Raw genomic sequence first — 14,862 nt, 5'->3', positions numbered from 1 at the left:
TGAGTCTTGTTCCGCACTAGGTATGTCCATTTTTGTGTTTTGGTTAGGTCATGGTCATCAATGCCAAAAACAAATTTCAATCATCCACCTTGTTTTGAACAAATTTCAGTCATCCACTTTGCAAGACAAGTTTTGACAGGCTGCTGATCACTTACATCTCTTGAGATTTTCAAGATGCCTCAAAGAAATACTATAGCTTACAAGGAGTGGGATGTGGCTCTATATGAAGTCACCAATCTTATATTCCATGAAGCATCCCATATATCAGATGAAGCCACAAATCTTATATAATACAAATAGCCAAAAAATAATACATGCGAATATCTTTGTGGCAAAGATCTAGTATACTTCTTGTATATGCCATGTGCTTGTCAAACACCCGGGGAGGTCACCTAATAAAAATGTAACTTATCACGTGAGTTCAAGAGAAGGGTATTAAAGTTATTGAAACTTACAAAAATATATATACAGAAGGGCATTGTTTTTTCAAATCTGAAAAAAAATTATAGATTTTAAAAGAAAAAGGTATATTATATTATTAACAAAATTCACAGATAAGAGGTTTTACAAACATGTCTTGAACGCACGTGATATGGTAGTTTTACACATGGTGAACCCCCCGAGGTCAAACATTTTAACGAGCAATCTTGAGCATATCCATATAATCTTGGAGCATGTCCTTGACTTGCTAAAAATTTATGTAGCCAACCCCACCATAATTGGGCACCTAGGTTGAAACCCGTATATAAGCATGAAGGGACTAAATCAAGTAGTAACATGGTTTACACGATTTTAAGAAAAATCCATAATAGGGAGATAATCTTCCCATATGATTGCTTCTTGCTAATGTATCCTCGCGGAGCATATACTGTAGCACCTAGTTAATTGGTTTGTAGGCTTGTAAAAACACATAGATATACATATGAAGTAATGAAACCAATAGTGCATACTTTGGAATCCGGGCCTTACAATGCAGAAAATGGTGGGACATGAGAGAGAGAGAGAGAGAGAGAGAGAGAGAGAGAGAGAGAGAGAGAGAGAGAGAGAGAGAGAGAGAGAGGAAAATCAATAAGAGAGGATGGATGCCAATATAGGGGTAAAGGGTACTCCACCCATATGAGACTATTTATAAATTTCAAAACAATAGTAGTGATATAGTCAGAGAGTTTTCCCTCAAAGAACCCATGTGAGACTATTTAAATTTCAAAACAATAATAGCAATATAGTCTATAAATAGAGAGTTTATCCATGGGCATTTGACATCCATTGCTACATTTTGAGAGATACTCCAATGGTCTAGGTTTTTTCCCAACTATCATTCATACAAAAAATATTTGCAAAAGCACCATAAATAAATATTGCTACACTTAAAGTGATCACTCATCATCATTACGACTCCAACACTTGAGTATGGAAGCTTGACTCTTGGCACCACGAGATATTGAACATCATCCCCCTAGAATACAAAAAGTGGAACGACCACACATGATGGCATGTACATCCAGCAATAGTAGGAGAGGGGTCCATAGTAGATGCACTGCAGGCACTCAATCCTAGAGGCACTGGTGAGGTGGATCTAGAGTTGGTGTGAGGTTTTAATGGATGGAGCATGAGGATAAAGCCAACACCACAATGGCACATGACACTAAACAAATGGGACGCAACCACATTAGGCCATGGAGAGAGGCTAGTGGAGGTAGACTTGAGGTAGAGAGGATGTACCATGGAATAGTGAGTTCCTACCAAGCATATTTGGAGGAGGAGGGAATGTCAGCAGCTTGCAAGTGGTGATGCATTTGAAAGAAAGGAGAGGGATATCAGTTAGCTCTCCAGGAGGCAAAATGATATCCCTACATTGAGGAGAAAACAATGGCCCAGGGTCATGCAGAAACCCTGGCTTTCAATGGATAAGCATAAGTATTTATCGGTGGGTGTTAACTCTCACGGCTCATGGACACCCTTTCACCTACGGCGGACGTTGTATTATTTACTTGTAGAGTCAGGTACCGGGCTTGTCAATCCAATAGGAAAAGGGTAAGAGTGATCGCCGATGAGAGGCGCACTCTAACTGGAACATTCAAGGGATTAGTTGGCTAAGCATGGGCGCCCAAGTGTGAATGGGGTGAGCTCATATAAAAGTCAACTAAACCTAAAATTCACTCATTCTCTCATTTGTGCAATTGAAGAGTGCTCTTGCTCCATCTCCTTCTTCTTCTTCTTCATCTCTTTGTATGTGTGTGAGAGAGAGAGAGAGAGTGAGAGACGGAGAGAGAGGGAGTGTGTGGGCGATCCAGCATTACGAAGGTGTTGGAATTAGGGTTGCAGAGAAACACACACAGCTTGGAGAAGACGAAGGAAGCTCAAGGCACGCAATTGAGAGTGTGTTACTTAGTGTGCAATGGAAAGATAGATAACCCTAGAGTAATGGGCATATATACAATGCACGGGGAAAAAAACCTCCTAAAGAGGGAAAAAATGCCCCGGCGGTCCTAGTGGGTTCACACACATCACTACCACATGTATATGGTAACAAATCCCCCCTGGAGTGATGCGGTGAACGAGAGCTGGCACATGAGTAAAGGGAAGTGCCATACCCTAAGGACATGATCAGTCCACAAAGGGGAGTAAACCCAAAACTTTGCGGAAAGCTTCAAGCTTCTCACGAGACAATGCCTTTGTGAAAAGATCTGCAAGGTTGTCCTGTGTTGGCACATAAGCCAAGCTGATCTCTCCTGCTGAGAGCCTCTCCCTGACATAGTGGTAATGCACCTCAATGTGCTTTGTGCGAGCATGAAAAACTGGGTTCCTCACAACTGCCAATGCGCTCTGACTGTTAGTGTAGATAGTGTTGGCAGTGTCCTGTCCAACACCCAAATTAGCCATAAGGCGTCTGATCCATACACACTCAACCGTAGTTGTGAAGACTGCCATGTACTCAGCCTCACAACTCGAAGTGGCCATAGTAGGTTACTTCTTGCTCAACCATGATATACATGAACAACCAAGCATGAAACAAAAACCACTTGTGGACACTCTCGTGTCAAAACAACCAGCCCAATCTGAGTCCAAAAAAGCATGTAAGTCTGGCGGCATTTTGTCGCTTAGGAGGGAGGTCACAGTATTGAAAGGACAATTGGATCGTTTGAATGAGATAGTGTGCAGGCTTTCGAATGTACTAACCAGGATTAGTATGTAACAAATACGTCAATACTCTGGTGCCTCTATTTAGAACCATGTATATACTACACTTTTTGTGTTGTTCGTCTTGTACTGCTGTAAGTAATTAATCAATCAGGTCTGTTTGAGATATGGCTTGGTCATTCTCTTGCTTTGCACTGTCCTTTAATCACAAGCAAGTCTTTCAATGACTTTTTTGGACTCCAGTAACACAATCATCAATGCTCTGTATTCCATGAGCAGTGTGTACTTTGTTGTATCAGATTTTTGTGATATGTGTATCTATCTTCGATCTGCTTTTCAGAACGTGCATACAATGTATTTTCCTGTCTTAGATTTTTGCAGTGTCTGTTTTCGTCAACCTGATTGGCCGTCTGTGTGTGCCTGACCTGCCTTGCAGCCATGCGCGACTGAGACAGCCAAAAGTTGCGCCCATCTGCTGGAGTTTTGCAGTGCTGAAAATTACCGCCTGCGGCATCGCGACAGAGCGTGGGAACATTAGGCGCCTGGCTTTTCGTTTAGTGAAAAATTACGCATTGGAATCTTTCACGTTAATTAATTAATGAGACCAAATGACCTAGTATGACTCAGTAGATAGCTTGTACAGACATGCTAGCTTGATCTTTTCAAGTAGAGCCCTCTTTTCTTTTTTGTAAAACTCACAATTTGTGAGTGAATTGTATTAAGCACATGATAAATTTACAAAACAACCTCAAGATCAGACCAAGCCTTGAGGTGCCAAGGATTACAAACTGGATGTCTTCCGCCTCTCACCGAGGCCTATCATCATCGGCTTAACAAAATAGGTACACTATAGTCCTAGGCTTTACTTGTCGCCTGTTGCCAACACGGCACGGGTAGCCCAAGACCATTCATCCGTGTCTTGCTTGCGTCCAAGCGTACAGGTCATCACCTTGCTTTCTTGTGTAATCTTAGAGAAGCTTGCCACGTTGGTACAACCAAAGTGTGTCGACCATAGAAGATGGGATGTGCAGGTATGTGCAGGCTAGGAGAATCATGGCAAAGGGCTGGAGCAGCTTTAAAGATCATGGGTTGAGAGGTAGCAGCGGAGATGTATGGCGGATGCGGTTTATAGGCCAATTAAGGATCCATAAGGGGCTAATTTGGAGAGCAGGTGAAGGACATTCAAGGTGCAATCTTTGGGTCCACGAATGTAGAGCTTGAAATGCTGAAGGAGCAGGTTCAGATAGCTCATCAAACAGAGCTACGGAGCCCAAGTTATTGGAGTGTGAAAGTACGGTGTGTTGCAGATTCTTGACAGACAAGGCAGCTCGGGACAGGTGGGCCGTGGCCCAAGTGAATGTCAAGGTATAGGCGCCTACTGCTCAATTTATAGAGCCTCTCCGTCTTTTCAAATTGCAGATCAGAGCTACGGATTGCATTTTATGGCCAGTTGAAGTTTTGCCGAGGGCTCTATCAAGAACTTTATGCCCATTACCTTGACCTTCATATCCTAAGCCACACCCAGACACCTAGCTTTAGTATGGTTGGCTATCCTCATGTGCACATTCAACTTGGCTACTGCCTTGGCTCCCATTTCTTTCATGACTGCTTTCGTCATGACACACACTTGTGCTCCACCATTTATGTAGGCATGTACCTGCATTCTTTTCTCAATGACTGCATCTACCAGTGGAAGAACATCAGCGGGGCTACCTACCCTCAAAGCCATGTTTTGCACCACATGCACATTTCTCTTAGCTCTCGGGAGCCTTGTGCTAATACTCGTAGACCATTGCCTCCTCAATTTGGGATTTAGAGCCAATAGCTGACCAAAAGTAATGTTTAATTTTTTATTTTGAACATCACTTACCAGATTGTACTCTGGGTATCCACGTCCCAATTGGATATCCGCTTGCTTGATCTTGCGACATCTCCTTCATTTGCTAGTCTCAGGTTGCTCTCTGCCCTCGTACACCTTCTCTTTACCCTTGCAATCTCTGCTTTTACGCTCTGTCTATGTCTCTCTCTCAGCTCTTTCCCTTTTATTGGCCAAAACTTCGACATCTTCCTTATCCACCCCAATAATATTCACCCTCGAGACCTCACCTCCATTTGGCAGAGGTGACTGCACAGGATTCTCCATTGTCTGCTCTCTTGGACCATTAAATTACCTTTGACCTTGGCCTCTACCAAACAGCGCGTAAATGCCTCCTCTCTCTCTTGGCGGTCGAGGACAATCATGCGCATAATGCCCTCTTCTTCACAATTGTAACATCTACCTGGCAACCGCCTTTTCCTGCCCCTTGCTCCTCTTGCATGTCCACTATCCATCACGCTTAGCCGTAATTCTTGCATTTGCTCGAACAAATCCTGCACCGTACGTACCCAATTTTGTGACAGAACGGCTACCCTTCAATTTCCATGATTTTCCTCCTGTATAGCCTCTCTCCGACTGCAAGTGAAGGGGGGGCATCGTTTCGTAGCCCGACACACCCTCCTCTGTCTTCTTCTTTATCTTCCTTCTTTTCGACCATGCAATTTCTACAGCACCATTGTAATTTTTTGGGCTTTCAAAATCAACCTTCTCTCTCACTTTAGAGTGCAGACACGCCATGAACTTATCCAACTTGTAGTAATCCCCATTAGCCAATTGCATTGATGCCGCTAATTATGTCCAACACTCTAGCTTCTTCTTTATCTTCCTTCTTTTCGAGCGTGCAATTGCTACAGCACCATTGTAATTTTTTGGGCTTTCAAAATCGACCTTCTCTCTGACTTTAGAGTGCAGACACGCCATGAACTTATCCAGCTTTCTTGCAGTAATCCCCATTAGACAATTGCATGGATGCCACTAATTATGTCCAACACTCTTCAAAGCGACCCAAAAACAAATTGAACTCTTCACTTACATCTTGCTTAAGCGCCTTCAGCTTCGCATCCATCTCGATTTGGGACGCCTCCTTGCGAAATTCGTGAAAAAGCCTCGTCCATAGAGCCGGCCACGCTTGTCTCGGCTCGCCTTCCACAGCTTCATACAAAACTTTAGCTTTTCCACGCATCACCAAAGGAAATGTCTACATTTTTCTATCCTCGTTCGGCATACGCAGTGATAGCATATACAACTCAAAATCCAGCATCCACTCGTCGGGACCCTTCTTGCCTGTGAAGATCGGTCCATAGCTTCTTGCCGCCGTGACTTCCAACGCAAAAAACCGCTTCTTTTCGATCAACTGGGAGCAATCAGTGTGCTCCTTAATGGGGGCACCGGAAGATGGAGAGGGGGAATGGAGGAACACACCCGGCACACAAACAAAGGCCTCTTTATAGCTCAAGGTATCCACAGCACCCCTATCCTCTTAGAAACACCTTAAAAAAACATATTATGCACTAGCATACCACCACATGTTCACGTCCCAATGCTTACACACTCCACAAGACCACCACACAACGCATAGCTACTGCCACAGTCCGTCTCTACCTTTGCACACGCACATAGCCGCTCACTCTCTCACACAAAGCATCGCCGTCTGGAGGGGCACACACATCCACGTTGCCGGCATAGCGGGGAGACACAAGAGCATGAGAAAGAGAAGGGGGAGAAGGGGAAACGATAGCAAGACTGGACAATAGTGGCTTGAATACACTTCAGAAGGCACATACAAAGATTGCACTGCCATTGAAATGGCCATTTTGATGAGAAAATACAAAGGGGGTTGACAGGCACAATCCTCTGTCAAAAAACTCCACTCTCCAGGCTTCAAACAGCACAAAAAAGCCGCATTAAGCATACATTTTCTCTATCCTTTGGCTGCCCACCCAGGCCCCTTGATATACCTGCTTAAACGCTTTGCCACGCAACTGTGCTCACCTGTATCCCTACTCAGTGCCACTTCTAGCTTCGAACAACTTTGTCTCTACCACCGTGGTGGGTGGAGCATGAGGACAAAGCCAACACCAGGATGGCGCACGACACGAAACCAAGGGGGCATGACCATGTTAGGCCATGGAGAGAGGCTAGCGGTGGTAGACTTGAGGTAGAGAGGATGTAGCATGGAATAGTGTGTTCCTACCAAGCATATTTGAGGGAAGAGGGGGTGCCTCATAGCTTGCAGGTGGCTATGTGTTTGAGAGAAAGCGGAGGGATATCAATCGGCCTCCCACGGGGCAAAATGGGAGCCCTACACCGAGGAGAAATTGATGGCCTAGGGTCATGGAGCAACCGGAGCCTTCAATGGATAAACATAAGGTTATGCCGGTGGGCATCAAGCGACTTGATCCACGACGAGAGGCAAAACCTTGCCATTGCCTCGGGCCATAATTCGGGAGGGAAGATGTCGTACGTTGAGTTCAGATCATCCTTGTGTATATAACAACCTCTCTGGTAGTTAATAGACAATCGCCTTCTTGCCCACGTCTCTGCGTATCTCTCTCTCAGGCTTAACAACCTCTCTCTCTCTCTCTCCCTTCTCTCTCACGCCTTCTCTGTGAGTTCCCCCTTGTCTCACATCATTTGTGGGGCAAGCCTCTCTTCTGCGGGAGAGCAATGGCTGTCCAGCAGGGTAACGGCAGGCGAGGCCCGCGTGCAGATAAGGTCCTCGAAGAAGTCGGCACCCTCGGGTAGCATTTGGTAAGCACTAGTATCTAGATATGAGAGATGTACACTGCGTAAATGCTTCCAAGCCTGCGTGTAACGTGAGTACCCTGTGCATTGGCAGGTATGGCGCCGACCGCCCTCTCTACTTGGGCCCCTTTTCAGGCTCTCCCCCATCCTACCTAACGGGTGAGTTCCCCGGTGACTACGGCTGGGACACCGCCGGACTGTCCGCCGACCCTGAAACGTTCGCCAATAACCGAGAACTGGAGGTCATCCACGCGAGATGGGCCATGCTGGGCGCCCTGGGTTGCGTCACCCCTGTTCTGCTGGCCAAGAACGGCGTCAAGTTCGGCGAGGCTGTCTGGTTCAAGGCCGGCTCTCAGATCTTCGCCGACGGCGGCCTGGACTACCTGGACAACCCTAGCCTGGTGCACGCGCAGAGCATCCTCGCCATCTGGGCCTGCGAGGTCATTCTCATGGGCGCCGTGGAGGGCCACCGAGTCGCCGGCGGCCCGTTGGGCGAGGTGTCCGACCCCATCTACCCGGGTGGCCAGTTCGACCTGGCCGACGACCCAGAAGCCTTCGCCGAGCTCAAGGTGAAGGAGCTCAAGAACGGACGCCTCGCCATGTTCGGCTTCTTCGTGCAGGCCATCGTCACCGGAAAGGGCCCCATCGAGAACCTCTCCAACCACCTCGCCGACCCCGCCGTCAACAACGCCTGGGCCTACGCCACCAACTTCACCCCGGGCGCCTAAAGGAAACACAACCTCTCCTCTCGGTCCTTCATCGCATTACCAGCTGTCCAGGGTACTGTCGTTAGTTATGCCCTGCCCTGTAAATGAGTGGGGCCATTATATATAGGGCAGCGCATGAGTGCTCAATTTTTTTGCTGTATCGTCATGTGAAACCGCTGGAATTGATGAAAATCAAGCATTGATTTTTTGCCCTTCAGCTTCCGGGAGAGAGGGAGAGAGTGAGAGATTGTGCTTCCATAAGTGCTTCTTTTGTACTTATGTGGTCTCATGCGCAGTTTCTCTTATTGAATCGTTTCCACTCTACTTAACAGGCAGGAAAGCACATATTTTCAGTGCGGATAATAGTTTCATGGAGTGCCAGAACCGAAGTCTAGCATATTTTAACAGGTTTCGTAAATTCCCAAGTACACAGGTTTTAGTGTAAATACCGGCATAATCTTCAAAACTTGACCTAAGAACGCAAGTTAGCCCTTATTACTGTTTTGTTGGGTTAATGCCACGATGGTAGACTCAATACTTCTCCTCCGTAGAGAGGCGTCCCCCTTGAATATTTATTAAAGTATATTTATAAAATGCCCCCAAGTTGTGTGGACATGTCCGTACACTTCGACGGCCAGACATTCCTCTACATGTTATAATTCACGGCTCTCTAGCTACGTTATCATGCTGTGGCATGTCCATGATGTGTATCATCTCATTTACAATGGAATTAGATGTACGGGACCAAGTGTCACACAACTCCTAATACACACCTACACGATGGCTGTTACATGCACATATCCTATTGGGGAGTTTCAGCCTTGGGTGCAATGCCCTTTATGCTAAATGCGTCCGGAATATACATAACATACCCTACTTTTTTGAGAGCTTTCAAGTACAACATTTGGCTATTGAGAGCCATTCATTTTCATTTCATCAAGTTGCAGTCATCTCTAGCTCATAGATTGCTTTAAAATTGTAATTTCAAGTGAGCTAGTTGTTAGCCAACTTGTTTGGAGTTTTTAAATTGTAAAGTTCGGCTTTCAAGAGGTGCTTCAAATTCATTCAAAAATTGCATTATTTCTAACTCTTGGCTTGTTTTAAATTGCATATTTCAATTGAGCTAGCACTTAATCAACTTTTGAATCATGCATGAGAGGACTTCAAATTGCAAAATGTGTTGATGTAGAAGCTCATTCTCTCTCATTTTTTTGTGTATGCATAAATTTGCTATCAAAGAGCATCATGTGCATAACCAAAGGCATTTTTTTTCCTTGGGTTTTTTCCTTTGGCAAATTCGGATATGCAAGACCTTAGCTTTAGGTTTTCATTAATGTTTTTTTTTTTTTGGATTTCAATAATTGGCTTTTGTAGCTTGTGTTTACACTTAGCTTCAAAAAGCTTCTTTTGTGAATAAAAGGATCAAAAGACTTCTCTACAAAGGGGATGCTTCCTCAAGGATGCTCAAAAGAGCATAAATAGGTGTAATCCTTCATGATTTTGCTCTTTTATTCATCTCTCCATTCTCTATGCTTGGCTTAAGTAATTTTTGCTTCTAAGCTATGGTTCTTTCATGTTCAAAAGTTAGGCAAACTAAAGTTTCAACACTTTGCTTTGTGAATATTAACTCATAAAAAAAGTTAGGTTTTATGTGTGCTAATCATAGGTAATTGGCCTTGACCTTAGGTTAATGTATGTTCATTTCTCATTAGTTCTAAACTCTTAGTGATAGTATTAATACTCCATTCATTTTTAACATGACCTAGAGCTATGATTAGGCTTTAGTCGTTTAGTCCAATTGCCCTAAGCATCTTATGTTGGAAGAAAATAAAAGGTACTAAACAATGAAGCAAAAAAGTGTCAAGAAAAAATGTAAGAATGCTACTAGACACATGAAAAGAAAATTTCTATGTTATGTTGTGTCTTTGTGAGGTGTAGCGCCTTATTGGCACTTGGCAGGCGAGGGGAATCACCTTGGCTCGCTTGGTCAAGGCCCTAAACCGATGCTCTAGGCTGATAGGGGTTAGCCGTCACCTTGGTAGGGTAGTAGGCTTTTGTAACACCTTCTTGAAGGTTAAGGAGCCGAGAGTCATACCTAAAATTTCCTTGGGGTGGTAGCCTTGTGATGTGTCTTACGTTTTCCTATGAATGACAAAACCAAAACTTCCACGAGCTTCAAAAAGCTGTGACAATGTACTAATAGATTAGGAGCTTTTTTATGCCCGTAGACGTGATAGAATTGAATGATTTATTAAGATTGGTCACATAGTTTTTAGGCTAGTAAGTTTATGACTTTGCATTAGCTAGGGTCTTAATTGATTGCTTGTGTTTCATGTATAAAACTGAAATTTCAAGTGGTTTTATCTTCATGATAGTTAGGTGTTTTTTTGCTTTATGTTGTGTAGTTTTTTACTATGATTCATCCATCTTTTAGAAGCAAAAAATGCACTTTGCATGATTGTTCATTGTACTTCCTGTTTTTTATCCTTGTTGGCCTTTGATGCTCATTACTTTTTCTTATGATTTGCAGCTCAACATTATTCCATGGACTTGCTTTCTACCATGTCACCATGTGTTGCTTCACCAGCACACGAGGACGTGTGCCAAATTCGGAAGGGGGGAATATTAGCAGCGGCTAACACAGGCTACACCAAATATGCATCAAGCGGGAGATATGCTATGGTTGTGCATAATATTTCCAACTCACTTTGTATGAGTCTTGGGCTCATTGGGAGTTCCAAAGTTGTATATGCTAGCTAGAGGGCTCAAACTTAAACCCATAGTAGAAGCGATTGTGGTGAAAGCCTTTAAAATGAAGCCCTTATGCAAGGAGGCTTTGAAGCTTCATTGTTGAGCATCCACTCTTGAGGATCCACTTTTGAGAGATCTCTCTCTCTCTCTCTCTTGAGTACTTACTTTATGGATGGCCTAGCCTTGAGCTTAATGCCCATGCTTAAGAGGCTAGTACTAATCCATTGTAATTAGAGAAGCTTGATTAATCTAATCCCTATTTGACTCATTAGTCTTATCTTCTCTACATTTCATTGTGTCATGAAGTAGTATTACACTCTCATTATTCTAGATTTGAGAGAGGTATGTACTTCTTGCTTTGATATTAACTCTCTTCTTCCATAAGTATTTCAATTAGTTGATTACTCCTCTAATTATCTTGATCAGTGTAGTGTGTGTACACTCTTGGTCATGTCATTAGAGTTTGTGCCTAGTTGTGTGTTTAAGTGTGTGAAGGTTTAAGAGCCTTGAGCTCAATGCCACTTGTGTGTGATGTGATTAGAGTACCTTTGTTGGCATGTGATGATTGGGAAAGCCAACTTCAATTAGTGTGTGCTTTGATCATGGATGCTTGTGTTGACTGTGTTCTTGTGACTCCATAAGATTGGCAAGTCGGACTTTGGTGGACTTGATGTGTGTAGGAGTTGATTGATTAGTTATAAGAGTATGATTAGAGTTAGTCTTGCCATGGCTAATCTCTACTTGCATTGGTGAAGTATTCTCTTAAATCCTCTATTTCTATTCATTCGATGCTCGTGCTTCCATACCCTAGCCGGGTTGCTGATCCACGGATTTGATAATTTTGTGTGGATTGCGATTAGGCCATTGCTACACTACCTCCCAACAGGGAGCGGCCGATGGTGTTAAGAAAGCGGACAGTAGTGAGGATGGTGCAAAAGATGGGACTGTTGAGAAAGATGTAAACAAGGAAAAAGTTTTGGATAAGGTGACTGATCCAATTGATGTGGACGTGGACACTACTGATCCGAAGAAGGTGGCCAGCGCGATGCCAACATCTCTAGGTGATTTCACCTTGTCGACAGACTTGTTGTCTGTAGTAGGAAGCAAGCGCATTCATGGATGTGCCAACAAGTCCCGTGCTTGAAAACTTTAGCTTATGTCTACCTAATGCACTAAGATTATATTTTTGTCTCCATCTGTTACCATATGTTTTAAGTACAAGTACATGATCCTTCTTATATTGTGCTCTCTTGTGGTAGACTTTGACCCTTTGATCTTTGAATTTACCTTGTAAGTAAGTTGTTGTAGGATCTTCATTGTGTACTAATTGACTCAAAATATTATTGGCATTGTAAAAATTGATTTGTGGTGGCTAAAGGAAATATCAACTGACACAGAGCTGCCAAAAGATGTTATGGCTATAGACAGGCAGCTGATTGTGTTTGATGTGAATGGTGTGTTCTTAAAGAGCGACAACCAACCACCATCAGAGATGCAGTTTTTCCACCTCCTAGTGGAGGTGAGACCATTTGTATATTTTCTGGGTCGAGAGTTATGGTGTGCGGTCAGGCGGATGCAGAGGATGTGCTTGTAAAGATGTCTAGGCAAGCATGTATTATGATATAGTCCTGTTGTAGAAGAGAAAAGCTGATGCACTTTCTAGGAACATTCTTGCCATAATATCGTAGTAAACAAGTGGTCAAAGGTATATGTCTGACTCTCTTCTTGCCTCATGTTGATTACCAGTGTATAATTCATTAATTCTGCTTAATTTTCTCGTACTCTTACAGATATGTTCAGTTAAGAATATTATGAGATGTGGCTACCCAACATCCTTGATGTCTCGCCAGGGGATGTTGATGATAAGTATGTTTGCCTGAAGCTGTTGAGATCATTGTGGGAAAAACACCCATCATATAATGCCAACACTACCATACTTGTAGATGAATGTAGATATAAGTCTCTTAAAAATAACTATGAGAATTGTCTAGCCATTCGGTCATATGAGCTTTCTCACCTTGATCCCTACTACCCCTTGTACCCCACGGACTTGGTCAAGCCCTAGATGGAGGGCTGGAGTTTTTCTCCCTACCCAACAACATATAGCCATCAACACCCCCTCTTTGATGTAGAAGAAGACGACGTTTGCCCTCTCATTGCTGATTATTTCATTCAGCGAGAGGGATACAGTTATCGCTTTGACCCCCTTGTCAACCCATGATTTGTAAAACAAAGAAAGAAATTTTTTTGGCGCAGTCTGCTATGTATTCCTCTCTATGTAAAAATAAAAATCCACTAATGTCCATTTAGTCATTTTTCTTACAGTATGCTTTTGTGGTCCTTTTGTCTTGATCTTTGAATTTGGTACTAGTAAGTACCAAATTTGGTATTAGTCTTCTCATTGTAGGGTGATTGTAACTCATGGAAGCTCCATTGTAAGAACTTTATAGCAGAGAGCTTTTTTTGGGCAAAATTTACCATTGTGGGCTTGAGAAATTACAATTACCAGTATCAAATTTGAAGCCTTTGGTACTGAGACTGACAACTTTCAGTCTTTGGTACTGGTAAATCGGGTACTGTAAAGTACCAAATTTGGTGACGCTCATCTCACTACAGGGTGATTGCAAAAGAAAGCTTATTTTGGAGAGAGATTATTTTGGAAAAGAATAATATTATGGGCTGGGGAAGTTAGGTACACTAGTACAAGATTTGGTGCTTTTGATACTGGCATTGGCAGCTACCAAATTTGGTACTTTGGTACTGTAAAGTACCAAATTTGGTGCTATTCATCTCACTACATGGTGATTGTTGAAGAGCTTATTTTGGGAAAAAACGATATTATGGGTTGCGGAAGTTAGGTATACTAGTACAAAATTTGGTGCTTTTGATATTGGCATTGGCATCTATCAAATTTGGTACTATAAAGTAGCAAATTTGGTGTTGGTCATCTCACTACATGGTGATTGTAGAAGAAATCTTATTATGGTAAAAGCTTATTTTGGAAAAAAAAAATATGGGTTGGGGAAGTTAGGTATACCAATACAAAATTTGGTGCTTTTGATATTGGCATTGGAGACTACCAAATTTGATAGTGTAAAATTTTGTATTGAGCATCTCACTACAAGACTGATTGTAGAAGAAAGCTTATTTTGGAAAAACAAATATTATGGGTTGGGGAAGTTATAATAAGAGTGCCAAATTTGAAGATTTTGAAGCTTGAAGTACTGGTACTGGTAAGTACCAAATTTGATATTGGTCTTCTCATTGTAGGGTTATTATGTCATGGAAAGTCGATTATACAAACTTTATAGCAGAGTTACCCTTGTTTTGGAAAAAAAACAACATTGTGAGCTCGAGAAGTTACAATTACCAGTACTAGTAAGTTCCAAATTTGATAGTGGTCATCTCACTGTAAGACAATTGTAACTCACTGTTTTTCAAGTTCCTATAAATTATGTTATATTAGTAACCTCAACACTGTAGCATGTGGTGTGCATACATAGTGGAGGTAGGGAGGGAAAGGAAAAATTACTCAAGCTTGACTGGCATACCTAGTACAAATCACTCAATGTCCCGAATGGCAGAGGTGGAGATGCGTCAAATACCCTCATCCTCTTCGCCATCGTCATCATATGGCATAAT

General features: G+C 42.9%; 1 protein-coding gene across 1 annotated transcript; it reads left to right on the top strand.

The window, feature by feature from the left end:
* Positions 1-7,856: 7,856 nt before the first annotated feature.
* On the top strand, positions 7,857-9,267 carry LOC147450325 (chlorophyll a-b binding protein type 1 member F3, chloroplastic-like). The gene has a single exon (XM_086519584.1). The coding sequence runs from the start codon at positions 8,026-8,028 to the stop codon at positions 8,488-8,490; it is 465 nt and encodes a 154-aa protein (XP_086375710.1). The 5' UTR covers positions 7,857-8,025; the 3' UTR covers positions 8,491-9,267.
* Positions 9,268-14,862: the final 5,595 nt, after the last annotated feature.

Source organism: Adiantum capillus-veneris, chromosome 9 (genome assembly GCF_014529385.1).
Source record: "Adiantum capillus-veneris isolate H3 chromosome 9, ASM1452938v2, whole genome shotgun sequence".
Lineage (NCBI taxonomy): Eukaryota > Viridiplantae > Streptophyta > Polypodiopsida > Polypodiales > Pteridaceae > Adiantum > Adiantum capillus-veneris.
This window is presented reverse-complemented; position numbering and strand designations above follow the sequence as displayed.